General features: G+C 45.2%; 1 protein-coding gene across 2 annotated transcripts; it reads left to right on the forward strand.

The window, feature by feature from the left end:
• The first annotated feature begins 4,238 nt into the window (after positions 1–4,238).
• LOC148474084 (uncharacterized) lies at positions 4,239–11,660 on the forward strand. Of its 2 annotated transcripts, none has more exons than XM_088459147.1 (2): positions 4,239–4,994; positions 8,296–11,660. In XM_088459147.1, the coding sequence occupies exon 2, from the start codon at positions 9,048–9,050 to the stop codon at positions 10,227–10,229; it is 1,182 nt and encodes a 393-aa protein (XP_088315273.1). In that variant the 5' UTR covers positions 4,239–4,994; positions 8,296–9,047; the 3' UTR covers positions 10,230–11,660. The 2 variants fall into 2 exon arrangements, with proteins under 2 accessions (XP_088315273.1, XP_088315274.1); XM_088459148.1 differs by lacking the exon at positions 4,239–4,994 and adding an exon at positions 6,073–6,102.
• The last annotated feature ends 12,430 nt before the right edge of the window (positions 11,661–24,090 follow it).

Consider the following 24,090-nt stretch of genomic DNA (forward strand, 5'->3'; position numbering starts at 1 on the left):
CGGGATTTCTTGCTGATGCCTATCATCTGGTCCGGATGCCCTGTGTATGTATACTGTACTTGGGGTCTGTATAATTCCTTTGCGTCTAATTGTGTCTGGATCAATAGCATGTAACTGACTGTACTTTTTACTTGAATAATACTTTGTGCTTCGGAACCACACGTTCCAAGTCTGGAGTCTTTTATTTATTGTATGACTGCATATGCAAATTGGCGTCATCCTTAGAGGTTTATAGGTAGGATTTTAGAAGGTACAGGCAGGGGTATATAGAGGTTCATTTCAATATTGTCAGATGGGGGCTCATCCGGGATGAAGTCACTTACCTACTCACATGGCACATACGGCTATCGATATCTCAGCAAAGAGTGGAGTGGCCACATGCAGGGTTTTCCTGCAACCGCTTTGTGCTGAAAAATCGCTATCCGTTTTCGTGTGAGCAAAGGAAGCTGACTAGAATCCAGGGACAAGAGAGGAAAAAGTTTGTTTTCCTTTGTTGATAGAACCTAACGTTTAAAAGGGTGCCGCAGTATTGAGTACGCGGCTGAGTCGCAGTTTTGCGCACAGTAAAGACGCACTTTTGCGTACGCAGCTAAAACGTTGTCATACGGTTGTGTGGTAGTCACATTATTTTGTATGTGACTGGTCACACAATAGCGTATACGTACTTCTGGTTGTGCTGCCACGGTGTTTAAACAAAGCCGTTGAGGTTTACATTTTTCAATTGTTATCAATATCTGGGTTAATGTGTATTTTTCTGCGCAGGAAAAAGTGTGTAACAGTGAGTATTTGTTGTGAGTGTTTGTTGGTAGGGGTAACTTGTTCCCTACAGTTAGAGGTACCGTATGACCTTTAAGGGCTAGGTGCTAGCCGCTCGGTAAGCAGCTTACCGTTCAGTACACAGAGCAGGTGTATGGTTTGTTATTTTTGTTAGGGACCGGCTCTCAGTGTGACTGCAGTGTTCAATAATAAGGTTGGGTTATTTGAGCATTGTAGTTGAGCCGCACTAGGTGTGATTGTGAGCTGAGAGATAATAGGTGAGCGGGGGCATCTAGAATTTCTTCCGTAGGTGAGCAGGGGCATCTAGAAATTTCTTCCGTAGGTAAGTGAGAGTACCTAGATTGTCTTTCACCAGTTTAAATCTTTATTGAAAAGCGTAGGATTTTGTCTCAGAATGGGAGCCATGCAAACAGTAGAGATGTTAGACAATGATGTGCTGCTAATGAAAGCTCCGATTGGATCGGCCCGTCGTATTATGCATACTAAGTACGGTACTTATGCAATAAGGTATTGTGATGTATGGTTTAAAATGACGATGAAGAGTGTTAGACCATTTCCCAGAATTGGTAGTTTTGATAAGGATGTATTAGATAATGTCCGGGATCACATCAGTTTGATGCGCTCCCGAGAGAAAAAGGTCAAATATTGTGAATGTTTAAAATTGTGGCAGCACGAAGGGGATGCGTGGCTTAAAAATGTGCAAGCGACGCAAACTAGCGTCGCGAGCACATTGCCAGAAAATACATCCGCGACATTAAATTGCAATACGGGCGAGCCGCAAAATGGCGCGCACGTGCGGCAAGGTAGCGTTGTGGAGAGTATTGCCAGCAGTTCACGCTCACCTCCCCCACCTTATGTGGATGGAGGTGCAAGTACAGTTACAAAAATTCCCATAAAAATGTAACAAGCAATTTGTACCCTCTCTTAAGCAACCATAAAGAAAATGTTTATGATGTGGATGATGAGCCTATTGTAATGTCTGCCATTTCCCATGCTGTGCAAATGATAGATGCTGCATCACCACAATCACGGGTGGTGCGGCCTTCTCCATTGGTAACAGCAAGGTAAGTGTTAACCCCCTCTGCACCCGTAGAGGAAGTTGTTCATACCATACGTAGCAGCAGCAGACTAAACCCCCAGCCAGGTAACCAGGTCAAAGGTAGCAGCGCTACCGGTCTGTATCCCATTCGGACAATAACTGTTCCAAATGGAAATGCAGATGCGAACGGTATAGTGCCCACGAGGGAAGTAGTAATGCATTGTCCTTGGACAAGAGCAGAACTAAATTCCATCATAAATGATTTCCCCGATCCCAAAAAGGAATTAGCCAAATGTCAAAGATTTTTGAGAAATTTGGGTAGTTCACATGAGCCCACCAATAAAGATTGGCGTGTGGTGTTAAGGGCCTGTCTGCCACGCAATACCGACGTGACAAAATTTATCACGGATTGTGTATTGGATGGTGACGTTCCCTTAACAGACCAAGTAAACCAAGGTAACACTTCCCGCATTGTAACTCAATTGGGTATATATTTTCCAGTAGTAGTTAACTGGAACAAAATTTTCACCATTAAGCAGAAAGAGAGTGAGGCTGCTGAAGATTATTGTGATCGGGCTCTGCAGGCTATCACCCAGTACACTGGGATAGAGGATATTAAAGATAGCACTCACCACCGGGGAATGATAGTCACAGTACTTGTGGATGGTCTGAAAGAGAGTTTAAAAACTCGGGTACAGACCTCACAGCCTGGCTGGCGGGGACTCACAATAGATACCCTCATAGAAACCGCCATTGAACATGATAAAAACATCTCCAAAAAGAGAGAAGCCCAGAGCAAAAAACTAATGGCTGTCAGTATACAAGCTCTGGAGGGAATGATGGTAACATCACAGCCAACAGACACACTTGCACTTGCACACACACTCATGTCTGAACAAGTATGTGCTCTCACTAACCCCACTCAACAACAAACACAACTCTATCCCACTAACCCGATGCAACCACAGGTCCCAGGCTACCCACCAACTTCTTATCCCCCACAGTACCCTTACCCTCCCTATCCTTATCCATACCCACCACCTTTACCCTCTGCGCAAACCTCACAACACCACATGTCTTCACCCGAAACATGAACATGCTTTAACTGTAAACAAACAGGACACTTACGAAGAAACTGTACAGTAAAAGGAGTAGGGATCCCACATCAGGGAAGACCTAGATATCCCCATAAGGGATATGCACAAAGGCCAGCAAATGTTCAGCAGGCACCAGCTCCAATTGTAGCCGTAAATGCTTTATTGGAGAATGGTAGCCAACGCTAGGGGTCAGGTCATACCTGTAGTCTACAGATAGTCAGGTTAACGGGAAGTACTAGGGAAGAACCGGTCATGATGGTTGATGTAGCTGGTACTGAATATCCTTTTCTTGTAGACACAGGGGCGACCAGGTCAGTGATGAAATCTCCCGTTAATTTACAGGTGACCAACGAGACAGTACCAACAATGGGTGTAACAGGTAAAGTGGAACGTTATCCTTTAACAAAGTCCACAGAGGTTACTATTGGGCCGTTGCATACCAGACATTCTTTCCTTCTGGCTGCTGCGGCTCCTACTAACCCACTGGGCAGAGACTTGCTATGTAAGATGGGATGTGTTATATATTGCACCCCTGATGGTGTATATTTAGATATCCCAGAGAGAATGGTATATGAGGTGCGTGATATGTCAGACAGTCCTCAAAGGATAATGTATCACTCTACAGTTTTAAAAGAAAATCCATCACAAGTAGATGAAATGTTGTCCCAAATTCCAAATTCTCTTTGGACTAAGGATGGACAGGACACTGGATTAATGGCAAATGTAAGCCCTGTAATGGTAAACTTAAAAAGCGCTAGGCAAGCTCCAAAAATTCCCCAGTACCCACTAAAACAGGAGGGAGAATTAGGGGTATTTCCAATAATTGAGCGATTATTGCAACAGGGAATTTTAGTTCTTACAGCTAGTGTAGCCAACAGTCCCATCTTTCCAGTAAAGAACAGTGGTGGGAGGGGTTATAGGCTGGTGCAAGACCTTAGAGGTGTTAATAAGGTAGTAGAGAGCCAATTCCCTGTAGTGCCAAATCCAGCTGTCATCCTGATGCAGATCCCACCAAATGCAACCCATTTCACTGTCATTGACCTCTGTTCTGCTTTCTTCTCTGTGCCTCTCCATCCTGACTGTCAGTATCTATTCACATTTACATACAGAGGTTTACAATACACATGGACATGATTACCCCAAGGTTTCATAGACAGCCCCAGTATCTTCTCCCAGGCATTGCACGACTGTTTACAATCTTTTCAACCTGCCAATGGATCTGTTCTAATTCAATATGTGGACAATTTATTGCTATGTTCTGACTCGTTTATGTCATGTTTGAATGATACTAAACTTTTGTTACTTCATCTCTCACAAACAGGACACAAGGTGGCTAAGGACAAACTACAGCCATGCCAATCCAGAGTAAAATATTTGGGACACTGCCTAACTCAGGGGTTACGACACCTTACAACTGATAGAATCCAAGCCATACAAAACATGACTGCCACAGAATCAACAGCAAATTCGTACCTTCTTGGGAATGTGTGGATACTGCCGAATGTGGATCCCAGGTTTCTCTATTCTGGCCTTGCCTTTACAGGAACTAGTCTCTTCCTCAAAGCCCGATCATGTCATACACACAGAGGAATCAGAGCAGGCTTCCCTTAATCTCAAGGATAGCCTGACAAAAGCTCCTGCATTGGGAATACCCGATTATGAAACACCTTTTGATTTGTATTGTACGGAAGCCGATGGTTGTGCTGCAGGTGTCCTTACACAAAAACATGGTGATGCCAGTAGGCCCGTAGCATACTACAGTGCCCAATTGAAGACGGTAGCAAGATCACTCCCCACCTGTTTGAGAAGTGTAGCAGCTACCGCTCTATTGGTGAATAAAAGTGAGGACATAGTATTGGGCCATGATATGATTGTCTACACTCCCCATGCTGTATCTGCTTTGTTGAACTCAGCTCAAACCAGACATGTCTCCTCGGCTAGGTTCACCAAATGGGATCTAGCTCTAATCGCTCCTGAAAATATTACTGTTAAACATTGCAGTACGCTGAATCCAGCAACATACCTACCATGTGTACAACATGATGTACAAAGGGTGGAAGGAGAGGAGTTGCTGGCGGGAGGTGAGTTCGGCAGACATAATGATATGCACGATTGTATGATATATCTGAATCAGACCTTTACTCTTTGTTGCTATTAAAATGAACCTCTATATACCCCTGCCTGTACCTTCTAAAATCCTTCCTATAAACCTCTAAGGATGACGCTAATTTGCGTACGCAGTCATACAATAAATAGAGACTCCAGACTCAGAACATGTGGTTCCGAAGCACAAAGTATTATTCAAGTAAAAGTACAGTCAGTTACATGCTATGATCTGTGTATAATAAGTGCAAATAAATACAATGAGAGAGACACAGAGAGAGAGAGAGAGGCACACAGAGAGAGAGAGAGAGAGAGAGGCACAAACAGAGAGAGAGAGAGGCACACAGAAAGAGAGAGGCACACAGAGAGAGAGAGAGGCACACACAGAGAGAGAGAGGCACAGAGAGAGAGAGAGAGAGAGGCACACAGAGAGAGAGAGGCACACAGAGAGAGAGAGGCACACAGAGAGAGAGAGACAAACACACAGAGAGAGAGGCACACACAGAGAGAGAAACACACACACACAGAGAGAGAGGCACACACACAGAGAGAGAAACACACACACACAGAGAGAGACACACACAGAGAGAGAGAGGTACACAGAGACAGAGAGAGAGACACAATTTAGGTGCAAAAGGAAATTATACAGACCCCAAGTACAGTATACATACGCAGGCGCTTCTGGACCCGGAGTTAGGCATCAGCAAGAGACCCTTAGTCATACAGCGTTCTGCATGAAGACTGAAGACCAGCATTCGTGCACTCATATTTATACCCCCCCAGAATAAACAGGATGATAGGGAAGTCTGTTGCTGATATCATTGGTTACCAGAGGAGAAGCATATGGTACAGCACATTTAACAGGCTGGTTCAAATAGACTCTCCCTGCCTCTAACAGCTGGGGATCTTTCTAATCACGCCCTCTGTAACATCCTAACAGTTGCTCATGAAATAAAACATTTTGTTGCTTGTAGGTTCTGTGATCCATAACTTGAGAATGCACGATGCGATCTCCACACCGATAGTACCGGAATTCTGTTGAAAGAGTACACATCAGTATGGACCCAAACACTGCTTTCTTATCATGTACAGAACCTAAGTTATCAAATATCTTTATTTCACAGCATTTAAACTAACTAAACCAACTTAAATCATATACTTTAAAGCTTATTAAACCTTATATGTGAATATGTAATGTGTGAGTAACATTTTAGCAGTGTGACATGCTGGGCCAGATAGTTCTACATGTCCTCTGCTTTCCTGTGTTCAAAGGAAAGAAAACTCTTTATTCTCCTGGTCTCTTGTGTGACAATGCAAAATATCCCAGCTACAAGAGACAGACCTAAGGTGACACTCTAGCCTTTGAAATCATGTCATTGCAGGAAGCTTGCTAATGTATTCTAGCCAGACCACCCGTAGTGGGCAAACACTATGCAGGAAGCTTATCTACACAAGCCAGTTGTCACCTGGCCACTTGCTCTAATGCAATACTGTAAAGCCATTTCTGGAATATATCCTTTATAATACGTAAAGTAATGAAATAGGCTTTTGGTGAATCACCGTAACCTTTGGTGATGGTCACAGATGCATTCGCATTATGCTAATGGTATTATCGCCACATGTACTAAAATGTGAGTTTATCTAAAATGGCGCTTAGGCGGCCATTTTGCAAAATGGCGTCTTGCGGCCAGTCGCAAGATGGTGTCGCTGCGATTCAATTTTAAACTGATCTTGTCTCAGCCAATAATCCAGCTTCGACATGCTAGACCTGACATACATGACACACCTTTAGAGAATGTGGATGTAACTTTTTATACAGATGGGAGTTGTCATACACAAACAGACACAGGTGAATTATGTACAGGTTATGCTGTTGTAAATGACACAGACATCATAGAAGCTAAACCTCTCGGTCCTCCTCACTCAGCCCAGGTGGCAGAGTTAGTAGCACTGACTAGAGCATGTGAACTGGCAGCAGGTAAATCTGCTAACATTTACACTGACTCGGGGTACGCGTTCGGGGTGCTGCACGATTTTGGGGCTCTATGGCGTCTGAGAAATTTTATGACAGCAGCAGGCACACCAGCTGCACATTCCCGACACATAAAACATCTTTTAGAAGCAGTCCAACTGCCCAAGGCAGTGGCAGTAATTAAATGCAAAGCCCACACATGTGAGGATGACCCGGTGTCACTGGGCAACAACAGAGCTGATGAAGCTGCAAAATGGGCAGCAGGGTTAAAAATGTTTTCTCCAACTGAAACAATTATGTCATTCCAAACTATTGATATGCTGAAATTAATTGAGATGCAAAATTTGTGTTCAATTCAGGAAAGATTCATTTGGAGGTCCAAGGGATGTGGGCAAGAGTCCTCTGGGCTCTGGAGGGATGGACATGGTAAGCCAGTAGCACCCAAGGTATATTACCCCAGCCTGGCTGAGGCAGCACATGGTCTAACTCATCTGGGTAAACAGGGTATGTGCAAATTGGTGAGGGCATACTGGTGCGCACCAGGTTTTTCTTCACAAGCAGAGAAGATAGCAATGTCCTGTCTGACCTGCTTGAGAAAGAACATAGGGAAAGCGATCCCTACCGAACCGTCCCACATTCCACCGACTGATGGACCTTTCCAGGTGATACAAATTGATTTAATCCAATTACCACCCTGCAGGATCCTTAAGTATTAGTGTGCACAGACGTATTTTCTAACTGGGTTGAGGCCTACCCAGCGGCCACTAATACTGCTGCATTTACTGCCAAGAAAATAGTCCAGGAATTTGTATGCAGGTACGGTATCCCTAAAATCATCGAGAGTGACAGGGGTACTCATTTCACAGGTGATGTGTTCCAAAATATGTGTAAGCTGATGGGTATTAATAGCCGACTTCATACCCCCTACCGACCACAAGCCAGTGCCAAGGTAGAGAGGATGAACGGGACTATTAAAAATAAACTAAGTAAAATTATGGCAGAGACTGGACTAGGATGGCCAGAAGCGTTACCTTTGGTCCTACATAGTATAAGGACCACTCCTAGACCCCTTCTAAATCTGTCCCCATTTGAAATACTGTTCAGTAGACAACCTCATTTGATTATAAGTCCTCAGGAAGACTTGAAGGGTAACAACGAGGTAACTGTAAAGTATCTTATATCAATGAGTAAGCAGTTAAAGCAACAGCAGCAGAAACTGAAATTATTGTCTAATGATTTGCCTGAAACTAACTGTCATGATGTTGAACCAGGAGAATATGTTATGATCAGAAATTTCTTGCATTCAGGTTGTTTGACTGATCGGTGGGAAGGTCCATACCAGGTGCTGCTGACAAGTACTACATCTTTGAAGGTGGCCGAGAGAGATACCTGGGTCCATTCCACTCACTGCAAAAAGGTCAATCAACTGGTGGAGAAACAAGTCGGAGACGAGACTGATAGTGTGGACCTGTCGCTCGCGAGCTTGTTCCGGGAGGATTGAAAAGGTCGTAGTGAGATACCTGAACTGAGAGAAATTTTGCAGGACTTGTTGTTAAAATGGACGGGCCTGCTGTGTTCATTTTCATATTCTCTTTTAGAGTGTTCACCATCCTGGTCAGTTCGGGGAAATCCAGTGTCTGTGATGGGGGACCGATTGAGGAAACAGGAGCTGATGGCAGTGCTGATGGAGTGGAGACAGGAGGAGTGCAATGCCAATCAGGGGAGTGTCTGACCAATCTTAGTACTGTTATTGTTAAGAGAGCTGTCATTCCGGATACTCGGGGAAGGTGTGGAGGTTTATCGTCTGAAGATTCTTGTATTTGTGAGCTTTGTGGGTCCCTAATTGATGAGAACTGTATCCAACAGTGCCAACCTAAATATAATCCGTACTGGGTAGGGTATCCTCTAGAGGATTATCATAGCATGGTATTCAAAGTGTTAAATCAAACTGATTGCTGGGTGTGTTCACATGTGCCACAGGGACAGCATAATGTAGGGTTGGTGCCATTCCCACTGAATATCACGGAAATTTTAGAATTACAAAAAGGGAAAACATTGGATGGAACATTCCTCTCATCAAAACCACCTCATTTTAAACTATCAATTCCAAGTAGATAGATCACTTTTGTGTCTAAACATAACCAACCCCAATAAACCCAGGAGTTGGGAAGTGACGGGGAATAATCAGACTATGACCTTCTCACAAAGAGCTGATAATGAGTCCATAAACCATGATCTGCTGCGCTCCATTAAGTCTGGTGGGAAACATTTTAGGTATCAGTATACATTGAGTTCCACCAAAGAAATTATTGGTAAGGTGCCAGGTGGTTATTGTTCTAAAATAATACAGCCAGAGACTTGCATGAACCAGATGGAAGACCCAGAAATAGGATTGTTTGTAAGGGAAATGTGCTTAATGATAATGATGCATACCATTCCTTATGTTCTACCTGATAATGTATATTTCATCTGTGGAAGAAAAGCGTATAAATGGCTCTCCCTGAGTTCCGAAGGTTTGTGTTACCTGGGAAGAGTAGTCCCAGAAGTTATGACCCTCACACATGTTGAAATGCTGGGAATACATAAACACACACCGTCACCACATCTTCACACACAGTATGAACACAGAGGCAAAAGAAATATGGTACCTGGTGATATACATAAAGCCACTCAGTTAATCAGTGAGACAACTGGCTTTCAAGTTCTGGTCGCATTGGACCCCACCAGGATTGCTCGGGGTACATTAAATTTTAGATATATTCAGGAACTTGCTAAATTGATAGATAATATCACCGCGATGTACGACGACACATTCAGGTATATAGGGAGAGAATTGCAAGCGTACAAGAAAGAACTGGTGCAACACAGGCTAGTGTTGAATTATTTAACTGCTGTTACTGGAGGGTATTGCGTAACCTTGGCCACCCAATATGGAGTGAAATGTTGCACCTATGTCACCAATGATACCAGCGACCCTAAGGAGGTGATAGACCGGAAGATGGATGAGATTCTGCAGCTAAAATGGGAATTTCGTAAGAACCATAACGCTTCAGTGGCTGAAGCAGGGGAAAGGATGGGTGACATGGTTGAACCCAGTGAAATGGTTCTCAGGTCTAGGGGAATGGGTCCAGGAAGTGATCGCCAGCATAGGCAAATTCTTGATCCTTATACTGATTGTCATCATAATAATTGGCATATGCGTCCGGTGTGTTCCTATTGTGTTGATGTGTGGAAAATGTAAAAACAGAGTGAAACGAAAGAATGAAACTATGATGGTGGTCAGAAATGACAATATGTATACCGAGGTAGGTACAGAACTGCATTACAACCCTGAGCTAGGAAATACCATCATTTAATGTATTATATTTAGAAAGGCATAGAATGTATTATTGAAATGTTATTTATAGAACACCTCAGATAATGTAAAGTCTCAATTCCCCTTCAAGACTGCTTTTATAAGACTGGTGCATTCCCACACCTTTCACATGATCTTCCAAGATCCGCGGTGTGCGTATAATAGTAGTTTTATGTCCCCACCCAGAGACGCATTATTGCTGGACTAAGAACCACCTTGTGCCATCCCATAATAACACTAAATAATATATAAATGTAAGCCTAAATTAAATTCTAATAGCAGATTGTGATAGCATGTTGTTTGCTATCAAAGGGTGGACTGTCGAAGCTGAATAATTGGCTGAGACAAGTTCAGTTTAAAATTTAATTGCAGCAACACCATCTTGCGACTGGCTGCAAGACTCCATTTTGGAAATGAGATCGCAAGACGCCATTTTGCGAATGGCCGCCTAAGCGCCATTTTAGATAAACTCACCCTTTAGTACATGTGGTGATATTACTATTAGCAACATGCGATTGCATCTTTCATCATTTCTCATACACACATTAATACTCACAATTGCGCTGTTAACTAGTCGCATATTAGCGACTGCATAGGACTTTGTGTGAAACCGCTGTATTATTAGCTTTATGCGCACACATCTGCCCCAAGTTAACTAGCGTCCTTATATCAAACCCTGAATACCCACACATTACATATTCACACATAAGGTTCAATAAGCTTTAAAGTGTATGATTTAAGTTGGTTCAGTTAGTTTAAATGCTGAGTGATAACTAAGGTATTATACATGCTAAACAAGTCGTGTTTGGTTTTGTCCTGATGCGTATTCTTTTTACAGTATTCCGGTGTTATCGGTGGGGAGGTCGCATCATGCAAACTCAAGTTACGGATCGCAGAGCCTACAAGCAACAAAATGTATATTTTAGGAACAACTGTTAGGATGCTGCAAGGGGTGTGAAGAGGAAGACCCCCAGCTGTTAGAGGCAGGGAGAGTCTATTTGAACCAGCCTGTTAAATGTGCTGTAACAGATGCTTCTCCCCTGGGAACCAATGACATCAGCAACAAACTTCCTATTGTCCTGTTTATTCTGGGGGGGTATAAATATGTGTGCCCGAACACTAGTTTTTAGTCTTCGTGCTGAACTGCTGTATGACTAGGGGTCTCTTGCTGATGCCTATCTCCGTGTCTGGAAGCGCTGCATATGTATACTGTACTTGGGTCTGTATTATTTTCTTTTGCGCCTAAATTGTGTATGGATCAATTGCGTGTAACTGTCTGAACTTTTACCTGAATAACACTTGTGCTTTGGAACCACAGATTCCACGTCTAAGTCTTTATTTATGGTCTGACTGCGTACGCAAATTAGCGTCATCCTTAGAAGGTATAGGCAGGATATTAGGAGTTATAGGAAGGTGTGTATAGAGGTTCTGATCCAGTATCATTAGGGGGATGGTAGCTGGGGCAACACCCTAGAAGGGACCGCAGTCGGGACCACAAGACGGTCCGCAATCGACGCCAGCACTTGTGAAAACATTGCCCAAGGAGGATCCTGCGTCACCGGAGGTTTAGAGGGACCAGGTACTAGCTGGCACCGCCCGCACAGACTGTCCTGAGACAAATCCACCCCATCAACCCCTGATGAACAGCGCTGGCAGGAAAACAACACAGGAGCCACGGAGCGCTCATTCTCCTCATCAGACATGACACAATAACTTTGCAATAAATATATATCACCAAAAAGAGGTGAGGCGTATACCACCTGTGCACTCCCAAGTATACAACACAAACAGCCCACAATATGGTACTGAGTAGCACACCACTGTATGTGACTGACCTCACAAATACTTAGATTTATATAAGTGAGGTACACAGAAAGAACACTCCTCCCCCACACACCTGCGGGCCTGTAGGAGAAGGAAAGGGATAGTGATAAGATGATAGTCAGCAGAAATTAGCACAGACAGCAGCACTAGCAAAAGTCACATACCATGCAGAGAAGTTATACTCACTGCACCTTCCGCTACAATCAACCTCCCAGATTCAGTGTCTAGGAGGGCTATAGCGCTGCAAACAGTCCATTTGCAGGGGAGAGGTACGCAGGGGGACCAGTCCACGCAGAGATCTGCATTTGCCACTGTTAGAAGATGGCCGCCGGAGAGCTTTGAGGAGGAGTGGCCGAAGGAGGAACAGCCCAGTGATGCCAGCACACATGAGAAAAGTCGTGCTGGGCTGAGGGGAGGAGCCACTAAACCAGGGAAGGCTGCCTCCCCTGGCTAGCAATTAAACCCCAGGGATGCTGGTTCCCCTCCAGCAATTATACCCTGGTGGTCCAGTGGTCAGACGGGGTATGCCAGTGAAGGGGGAGCCCGCCACTGCTACTAGCACCGCCGGTCTGTCCCCAGAGACTGGCGGCTAAAGACTGCAGTTTTACTCCCGCGCACAGCTTGAAGCGCTGCACATGGCTTACCTGGCCCCGTGCATCCGGCAGCAGTCAGTGGGAGGTCCTGGAGCCACGCTAGTACTGATTCCGGGGTACCGCTGTGATCCCCAGATCAGTACTGGCGTCGCAGCACCAGCGGGGTTGTTGGAGCGGCAGCGTGGACGTCCAGATGGACAGTCTGATGCTGCCACTCTGAAGAGTAAAAATAAATAAATAAAATCTTCTTTCAAAAATAAAAATAAGCTTAGGGGCTGCTTATGCAGCCCTAACGCGTCAGGATGACCTGACTCTGGCTGGGCACCAACTAAAACTGAGGTGCCTGTGGCTCGGGGGTGGGTATAGAGGAGGATGGACCCAAGTGCATCCTGGGAGCAGCAAATCTTTAAGTGCGTGGTGCCCGTGGATCCAGATCCAACTATACCCCAAGGTCAACCCTATGGACCCCCTATGGACCCTGAAGTAGACACGTTACCTGCCTCTCCATTATATACACACACACACACACATTACCTGCCTCTCCATTATACACACACACACACACACGTTACCTGCCTCTCCATTATACACACACGTTATATGCCTCTCCATTATACACAAACACACATGTTACCTGCCTCTCCATTATACACACATGTTACCTGCCTCTCCATTATACACACACGTTACCTGCCTCTCCATTATACACACACACAAGTTACAGATCTGCCCAGCTATTTTGTTGCTCATGGTGTGGCGTGCAGGCCTCTGAGTCGTGCCATGGACTTGTGGCGTACCGTGGTATTCTTCAATGAAGGATATGCTACGGTATGTAATACAGTGCTTAACCACTGGGTAGCGAGTGCTCCACTGTTGTAATTGCATGTAATACAGTGCTTAACCGCTGGGTGGCGAGTGCTCCACTGTTGTAATTTGTACTGAATGCCTTGTACTGAATGCCATACTGTTAAACTTACAGTAAATTGGATGGATATCACATTCACAGCATTTGCATGTTCACACAACCAATATTTTTAATGTCACATAATGTACATACAGTGCAGTACTGTACCGTACAGTAAGGTCTTATAACAGGATGCAAATCACTGCACATACAGTATTGTACATACGGTGCAGTAACTGAACAGTAGAGAAGTTGCCCGAGTTGTTATCACGGTATAACCGATACTGTAGATGAATGAGATGCACGCACAGCTTTCCCTGAGATGGGATGAATTACAGTATGACAATTTTTTTTTAAAATTAAAAACAGCAACGGGATGAGTGCATAAGGATGAGGCCGCTCTGTGCTGTTCACTGTAGCTGTCGTGTGGGCTAGTGGTTAGGTGATCACTTTGGAAGAATTATGGTCCCGGGTTCGATCCCTGAAAACGAATATACCGTATACTGTATATTTTTTTTATTGGCACTGTCTGCTCTGGACACTATAGTGAAACTACAGTACTTTAGTAGTGTTGTACTGTAATACTGTAGTGTTGTTGTTTAAAAGGCTGCTTAAAAGTAAGACATTACAAACTGATTGCGTGTTTAAAATAATAGTGCAAAACTTTCGTCAATGTCTGCACTGTGGTGGCTGTCTGCTTCGAGGGGTTGCAATGGGATTTCATGCGCATGCCCAGTGGAGGGGTTACAATGGGATCTGTGGTGCCAAGCCATACGCCATGTAGCGCTATACAAGATCATCACTGCGCATGCGCAGTTGTCTGTATTACTACAGTACTGTACTGTATGCTGTTGATTTTTCACCCTTGTGCCACTCTGCACTGTCCAAGACTTGTACACAATAGTCATTTCTGACAGTAGTGCGCTCTCTTTGAGAAGGAAGCCTCTAAATTATAAACTGACTATGCTCTGTATTATAAACTAGCAATACATGTGCAAACATGCAACAACGTAGATGCGGTCTCAGCTTTACACATTATAGCGACGTCTCTTGGACTGTATCTGAGAGTGGTTTCTGGGCCTGATTCAGAGCCGGATGCTCTGACCAGAGCGCTCGCTCTGAATCAGGGCCCTTCTACCTCAACTTGGAGCGGCCTCATGGACGCTCGCATAGCTGTGGGTTACCACCCACAGCTATAGTGAGCGTCCATGATGATGGTCACGATGGTCAAGACCATCGCGACCATCGGGCTTGTGACGAGACCCTGTGGTAGGGTCTCGCTGCCGCAAGCTCTATCAGAGCCAAAATCACTCCCACTGACATCACTACTGATGTCAGTGGGGCTGGACTTAGACGGTAGGCGTTCCCATGGGAACACCTCCGTCTGGCAGCCACACCCCCGGCATGCCCACCAAAGGGGGTGTGCTGTCACTCACCATCGACAGCACGTCCCCTTTGGTGCGAGACCCCGAGTGATAAATTCCCCATCGCTCGCCGGGTCTCGCGCATGCGCACGACGGAGCTCCCTACGTCGTGCGCATTCGCACTTAGGCACCATCGACCCGCTTGCGAGCGTACAGCACTCGCGAGCGGGTCAGAATCAGGCCCTCTGTCTGTGAGAGAGCTCTCTGTGATCAAAGCTGACTGTGCGTTTGAAGCACAAAATAGCGTTGCATCGCAAACTTGTGACAGTGGTGATGCTGTTCCATCCTTGCACACTATAGTGATTTCTCATGTACAGTAAGTATGGTAGTAGTGGGATCTGTATGAGAGAGAGCTCTCTGTATTACACAGTTGGCGCTATGGTGGCTGTCAGCCATCTGCGATGGATTAGAAATGAAGGGGTACAATGGGATCTGTGGTGCCAAGCCATATGCCATGTAGCGCTATGCCATGGCATATGGAAGATCATCACTGAGCATGCACAGTTGGCTGTATTACTGCAGTCGGTATGCTGTTGAATTTTCATCTCTGGCGGGTGCATGCCCAGTAGGAGGGTTGCGATGGGATTTCTGGCGCATGCCCAGTGGGCAGAGAGTCATACACAGTGCATCAGGTCCCTTCCCCCAAAGCAAGCAAGAGCCTCTCATTACCATAATAAAGGATGCTTTGTTAAACCATTTAGTGTAAGCAGTCAACTCTGCCCTAGTGTCCTGAAAAATGCTACAAATAGTGACCATTGCCAAGGACACCATCCCCCATCTGCTAGGACAACTAGTGTGCCGCTATGAATGTGTCTGTACTGTATATTAAAAACTGACGGTGCCGTTGAATTTTGCACCACACAATAGTGATTTCATAACTGCAGAAACTGCTAGTGAATCTACTGTCTAGAATGAGAGAGAGGGCTCTGTATTACAAACTGTGCGCCTAAAGCGCAAAACGCAAACATGCGACAAAGTCGATGCGGTCTCAGCCTTACACACTATAGCGACATCTCTTGGACTGTATCTGAGAGTGGTTTCTATCTGTGAGAGAGCTCTCTGTGTTCAAAGCTGAATGTGCATTTGAAGCGCAAAATAGCGTTGCAACGCAAACTTGTGACAATGGTGATGCACACTATAGTGATTTCTCATGTCCAGTATGTACGGTAGTAGTGGGATCTTTTTATTTTTTATTATTATTACACAGTCAAGGTTACACTTTTTTGTCATAAAGTACTGTGGCATAGAAATACCAGAATTTCTGGATAATGTATTAGTGACGATTTAAAACAAAATAAAATTACTGTATACAGTATATATTTTAAAGGTCTCGAACCAGCGGGACAAGAAAATGGTAGATGCAGTAGGGCTAGGCATTAGCCCCCTAGACTACTGCATCTACTGTACTGTGGTTCCTAGAGTCATGGAATCTCTACAATTTCTATCGTAAGTCCGGGACAGGGTCGACAGTATTGTACTTACTATAATACAACTGGGCATGCGCAGTGCTATGAGACTCAATACGCCACAGTGTAGCGCGCAACTAGCAATGCGGTATATGGCGTACCGTATGGAGCAACAAACTACAGTACTGTAGCTGGGCACATCTACAGTACATACAGTATAATATATTGAGTTTTGTAAGGGTTGGATAACAATACTGAACTACAGTACTATAGTGAACATTTAAAAAAAAAAAAAAATTATCAAGGTCTCGAACAGAAGGAGAGAAGTGTAAGCAAGACGGATCACCTAACCCCTTGCTCACAAGTCTCTCCTAGTAAGAATTGCATCTGTCCTCTACAGTACTTTATGTGACATCTACAGTACCATACGATGAAGTACTCAGGCGTCTGTAGCGTAGAGGTAAGAAATCGAACTTCTACATTGCAGACGTCTGTACAACCCGGTTCCGGGTTCGAAACCTGGAAGGTTAAACTTTAAAAACAAATATTTTTATTATTATTAGACAGTCAAGGTTACACTTTTTATTTTTTAATATTATTATTACACAGTCAGTGTGTAATACAGAGACCCGCTACTGTATGATCTTCCATACTGTACGCCATGGCATAGCGCTACAAGGGTATAGCTATGGCGCAGCACCACTGGCAATGCATTGCAACCCCGCCACTGGGCACGCACCAGAGATCCTATTTGTACCGTAACCCCTCAGAACTGGCTATAAGTCACCACAGCGCCAACTGTGCAGACAATGACGCAGTTTTGTGGTTTAAACGCAGAGTCAGTTTGTAATGCAGAGACCTCTCTCTCAAACAGAGCCAACTATCAGTTACTGAACTCCTTAAATCACTAAAGTTTCCAAGTCTGGGACAGCATCGACATTGACGCAAGTTTGCGCTCTAGAGCACAGTCAGTTTGTAATACAGAGACTTCCCTCCCAAACAAAGCCCACTACTGTAGCACTTTCTGAAGTCATGAAATTACTATTGTGTATACTGTAAGTCTCGGACAGTGCAGAATGGCACAAGTGTGAAAATTCAACAGTACTGTAGGAATACAGACAACTGGGCATGCGCCAAGGCATAGCACTACTTGGTTTATGGCTTGTCTCCACTGTGCATGCGGCACACATTCCATTGTCATTGTAACCCCTCCACTGGGCATGCGCTGACATTGACTCTGCGTTTAAACCGCAAAATTGCGTCAGTTTGTAATGCAGAGCCCACTCTCTTTAACAGAGCCCACTACCAGTTGATGGTCATAAAAAATCACTATAATGTCCAAGTCTGGGTCAGCGCTGGCATTGATGCAAGTTTGCATTCTAAGGTACAGTACTGTATGTACAGTAATAAAAATCCAAATTTCGCTGTTTGACTCCCGAAGCACTGGGCATGCGCGCCACATGTACTGTATTGAATACTGAATATTTTAAGTGAAGATTTTAAAAATAATAAAAAAAAACATATTTTCAAGGTCTCGAACCCACGGAACAAGAAGAGGGGAGAAGCAGTGAGACTAGGCATTAGACCGTTAGGCCACACGCTTCACCCATTACTAGAGTTCTGTAGTTTGTAAAGTAAAGAAACCACTACAATGTCTAAGTCTGGGACAGTGCCGACAGTATTTACATTTGCACAAGTATGATTTCAACAGCACAGTCAGTGGGTAATACAGAGCTTAATGATTTCAAACTTTATTAGACATTCTTCTACCGCTTTATTATACCGTACATTCCTGATTCCATGTGGAAAACGCTGTAATACTGTATAGTGTACCGAATCACAGCATCTGTCAACCAATCATCGGGCGGTGATACAGAACATACCATACGGTACATTGGAAATCACACGCATGCGCTATGTAGTTTAGGAAAAGTGACACCTGGTGGGCAAAAAGTTGTATTACACGTAATGAAATCAGACGCATGCGCTATGTAGTTTAGGAAAAGTGACATCTGGTGGGCAAAAAGTTGTATTACACGTAATGAAATCAGACGCATGCGCTATGTAGTTTAGGAAAAGTGACATCTGGTGGGCAAAAAGTTGTATTACACGTAATTACTTTTTTCCAGCGTTACGCTACGCTACATTACTAAACTTTCTTTGTGGCATGACTCATGGCGTGGTGTGTGGCACGCCATGTGTGGCGTGAGAGATAACGTTGTGATGCCACGTGATACCTGGGCACATCTGTACCTGCCTCTCCATTATACACACACACACACACACAAACGTTACCTGCCTCTCCATTATACACACACGTTACCTGCCTCTCCATTATACACACACACACACACACACACGATACCTGCCTCTCCATTATATACACACACATTACCTGACTCTCCATTATTCACGCTACCTGCCTCTCCATGATATACACACACGTTACCTGCCTCTCCATTATACACACACACACACGTTCCTGCCTCTCCATTATACACACACACACACACACACACACGTTACCTGCCTCTCCAGTATACATACACACACACACACACACGTTACCTGCCTCTCCATTATACACACACGATACCTGCCTCTCCATTATACACACACACATGTTACCTGCCTCTCCATTATACACACACACACACACACACACGTTACCTGCCTCTCAATTATACACACACACGTTACCTGCCTCTCCATTATACACACACGTTACCTGCCTCTCCATTATACACACACACGTTACCTGCCTCTCCATTATATACACACACGTTACCTGCCTCTCCGTTATACACACACACATGTTACCTGCCTCTCCATTATACACACACACACGTTACCTGCCTCTCCATTATACACACACACACACACACATTACCTGCCTCTCCATTATACACACACACGTTACCTGCCTCTCCATTATACATACACGTTACCTGCCTCTCCATTATACACACACACGTTACCTGCCTTTCCATTATATACAGACACATTACCTGCCTCTCCGTTATACACACACACATGTTACCTGCCTCTCCATTATACAGACACGTTACCTGCCTCTCCATTAAACACACACACATTACCTGCCTCTCCATTATATACACACACGTTACCTGCCTCTCCATTATTCACGTTACCTGCCTCTCCATTATACACACACGTTACCTGCCTCTCCATTATACATACACACACACGTTACCTGCCTCTCCATTATACACGCTCACGTTACCTGCCTCTCCATTATACACACACGTTACCTGCCTCTCCATTATATATACACACACACACACACACGTTACCTGCCTCTCCATTATACACACACACACACACACGTTACCTGCCTCTCCATTATACACACTCACGTTACCTGCCTCTCCACTATACACACTCACGTTACCTGCCTCTCCATTATACACACATGTTACCTGCCTCTCCATTATATATACACACACACACACACACACACACACACGTTACCTGCCTCTCCATTATACACACACACACACGTTACCTGCCTCTCCATTATACACACACGTTACCTGCCTCTCCATTATACACACACACACACGTTACCTGCCTCTCCATTATTCACGTTACCTGCCTCTCCATTATACACACACATTACCTGCCTCTCCATTATATACACACACGTTACCTGCCTCTCCATTATTCACGTTACCTGCCTCTCCATTATACACACACGTTACCTGCCTCTCCATTATACACACTTACGTTACCTGCCTCTCCATTATACAGAAACGTTACATACCTCTCCATTAAACACACACACGTTACCTGCCTCTCCATTATATACACACACGTTACCTGCCTCTCCATTATACACACACACACATGCGTTACCTGCCTCTCCATTATACACACACGTTACCTGCCTCTCCATTATACACACACGTTACCTGCCTCTCCATTATACACACACACACACACGTTACCTGCCTCTCCATTATACACACACACGTTACCTGCCTCTCCATTATATATACACACACACACATTACCTGCCTCTCCATTATACACACACACGTTACCTGCCTCTCCATTATACACACACACACACGTTACCTGCCTCTCCATTATACACACTCACGTTACCTGCCTCTCCATTATACACACTCACGTTACCTGCCTCTCCATTATACACACACACGTTACCTGCCTCTCCATTATATATACACACACACGTTACCTGCCTCTCCATTATACACACACGTTACCTGCCTCTCCATTATACACACACGGTACCTGCCTCTCCATTATACACACACACACACGTTACCTGCCTCTCCATTATACACAAACACACACACGTTACCTGCCTCTCCATTATACACACACACACACACACACGTTACCTGCCTCTCCATTATACACACATAAACACACACGTTACCTGCCTATCCATTATATACACACACGTTACCTGCCTCTCCATTATACACACACACACACGTTACCTGCTTCTCCATTATACACACACACACGTTACCTGCCTCTCCATTAAACACACACACACGTTACCTGCCTCTCCATTATATACACACACACGTTACCTGCCTCTCCATTATTCATGTTACCTGCCTCTCCATTATACACACACATTACCTGCCTCTCCATTATACACAGATGTTACCTGCCTCTCCATTATACACACACGTTACCTGCCTCTCCATTATACACACACACACGTTACCTGCCTCTCCATTATACACACACACATGTTACCTGCCTCTCCATTATACACACACACACACGTTACCTGCCTCTCCATTATACACACACACACACACACGTTACCTGCCTCTCCATTATACACACACACACACGTTACCTGCCTCTCCATTATACACACACACACACACACACACACACACACACACGTTACCTGCCTCTCCATTATACACACACACACACACACACACACACACACACACACACACAGGTTACCTGCCTCTCCATTATATACACACACGATACCTGCCTCTCCATTATTCACGTTACCTGCCTCTCCATTATACACACACGTTACCTGCCTCTCCATTATACACACACACACACGTTACCTGCCTCTCCATTATACACACACACACACACACACACACACAGGTTACCTGCCTCTCCATTATATACACACACGATACCTGCCTCTCCATTATTCACGTTACCTGCCTCTTCATTATACACAAATACGCACACGTTACCTGCCTGTCCATTATACACACACACACACACACACATGCATAGTTGTTTTTGTGACCTTTTCAGGACCCATGACTGGTTTGTCCATCATGGGGACGCCTGCTTCCCATTGCCCAAACAGCTTGATCAGCAAACCGTGCCTGCTGGCGGGTATCTATATCATATCACCCAGCGCGCATGTGCCGTATAGCTTGGTGACAGAAACCGGACACCATTATGCCTCACCGGGACCTAGTCAGTTTTTCCTAACCTTGTGTGTACTCCCTATGCCTCACCGGGACCTAGTCAGTTATTCCTAACCATGTGGGTACTCCCTATGCCTCACCGGGACCTAGTCAGTTATTCCTAACCATGTGGGTACGCCCTTTGCTATGACCACTAAATGGTTTCACTAAAGTAAATAAAAAAGACGCCTTGGTTGGACCACATAAATTTTATTCAGGCTGTACACTTTCGCTTGATAGCAGTTATTCGTTTTTTTATGTAGTACTTGACCGACAGCCAGTTCCTAGCCTTCAGAGCCTGCTCCTCAGCGCTGAGGCAGGCGTCACAATCCTTTTTGCCGGGTACCGTGCAGGAGAGGATGAATCTCATCAGGTGTCTCTCAACAGCTGCTACTTCTTTTCTGCTCCACGGTTTCTTTTTAGAGCCCATGCAATCACCTATGCAAGACAGGGAAGAGATCAGTCACCCAAAAACTCACCGCCAGCCCAAGCCACCCAATGGATTTGATGGACACACCTTTAGTAGCCATGGGTGCATGCCTCTCCATCACTTTCGGTGCACTGGCATCTCCCTCCTCCACATGCACTGCTCCAGCTTCCACCTCTGGCTCATCATCAGACTCATCACTGGCTAGCGGGATTGGTTCTGGAAATACAGAGATAAACGGAGATCCCCGGTCACAGTATTCCCCTTAGACTGTCAGCCCATGGAACAACCAGTCGGGTGAGGACCCATGCTACTTACCGTTGGGATCAATGGAGATTTCTTCCAGGCTTTGACCCTTAAAGTCAGCCAATCGACCTTGCTGGAGTGCCACGAAGAGTTTGCTAATTTTGGCCAATTGCAGGGTACCTTCAGGGAGGCGGTAGTACTGGCGGTGCACCCGGATATCGTGCCCTAGGAAATCGGCTAGCTGATCCATCTCCGTGTCACTCATGTTCAGAACCCTCGAAAGGGTGGCCACATGTTTCTGAAGCCTGGTAGAGGAGAGAGCTTCTGGATGCTTGGCTCCACATGCCCGTGCATAGAGATGAATGCAGTCGGATCCTCTGAGGTGTGACAAGGCAGAGGGTCTTGCAAACATATAGACATTGTCAGGACTGACACCACACTCTACCCTTTTCTCTGGGAGGTGCTCCATTGCCCTCTGCATGCAAGGGGAGAGGAGGACAGGGACTTTCCTGCCTCTCTTACCAGGAATCTCAATGCATGTGAAGTGCTGACATAGCCTCTTTTCTGGCTCTTACAAGGCCAGTGTCACATCACCCTGTAAATCAGCTGTGTGCCGAGATGCAAAAGAGCAAAGCTTCATCTTTGAGACCTCACCTTCCCTACGTCGGTTGAATAGGATTAGCTGTGTGAGGGTTACCTTGGCCAGCAGCAACCACTTCTTTGTGGTCGGGTGGGTGGACAAATCCTCTAGGTACTCCCGCTGTCTGTCAGTGAGATAAAGGTGCAACTGTTTTACATCATCAGTGAAAGGTAGAAGGGGGGGTGTTCCATTTTTGCTCCTCTAGGGTTTTGAGGGCAGCAGCTGAGATCATCTTGCTCCACCTTGCCTTGTATAGTTTTTGGAAGCTCCGTGTGCTCTCCACGGTCGGGGCATGGCCCTCCATAAGTGCCTGTCACTCAACCATGGTAGATATTTTTTTGAGGCTATGGCCCACTTTCAGGGCCAGTGAGGGTACCTTATAGGTATTCGTCAATTCAGCATAGCCGGCCAGGCTCCTTACGGCAGTTATGACCTGCAGGAAGTTTGCAGGGCAGATGAACTCTGCCATGCTCCTCAGAGGACTAACCATCCTGGCATGCAGTAACAGTCGCCCCACCTCTCTGAGCTTCTGCCGTATATAATCATGCTTACTGACATCCGAGCCATGCCAGTTATAGAGGTGGAGCCCAAACTGCATGATGCAAGGGTCACCCTTTATTACCTGTACCACATCATCATGAATCATATCACACAGCACCTTCCAGAGGCCCTTCCCAACACCCAGTGGAACGGGAGTGGCGTAAGCACTCTGATTGCACTCTGGCGTCATGTGAAAAGGTGCCCGCTGAAAAAAGGTCCTGCCAACACCAAACCAGGCAGGACCAAAGGTGTTGCCTTGAGAAAAGGTCCTGGCAATATGCGCAATG

The sequence above is a fragment of the Taudactylus pleione genome, unplaced genomic scaffold, assembly GCF_031769625.1.
Source record: "Taudactylus pleione unplaced genomic scaffold, aTauple2 ptg000897l, whole genome shotgun sequence".
Classification (NCBI taxonomy): Eukaryota; Metazoa; Chordata; class Amphibia; order Anura; family Myobatrachidae; genus Taudactylus; species Taudactylus pleione.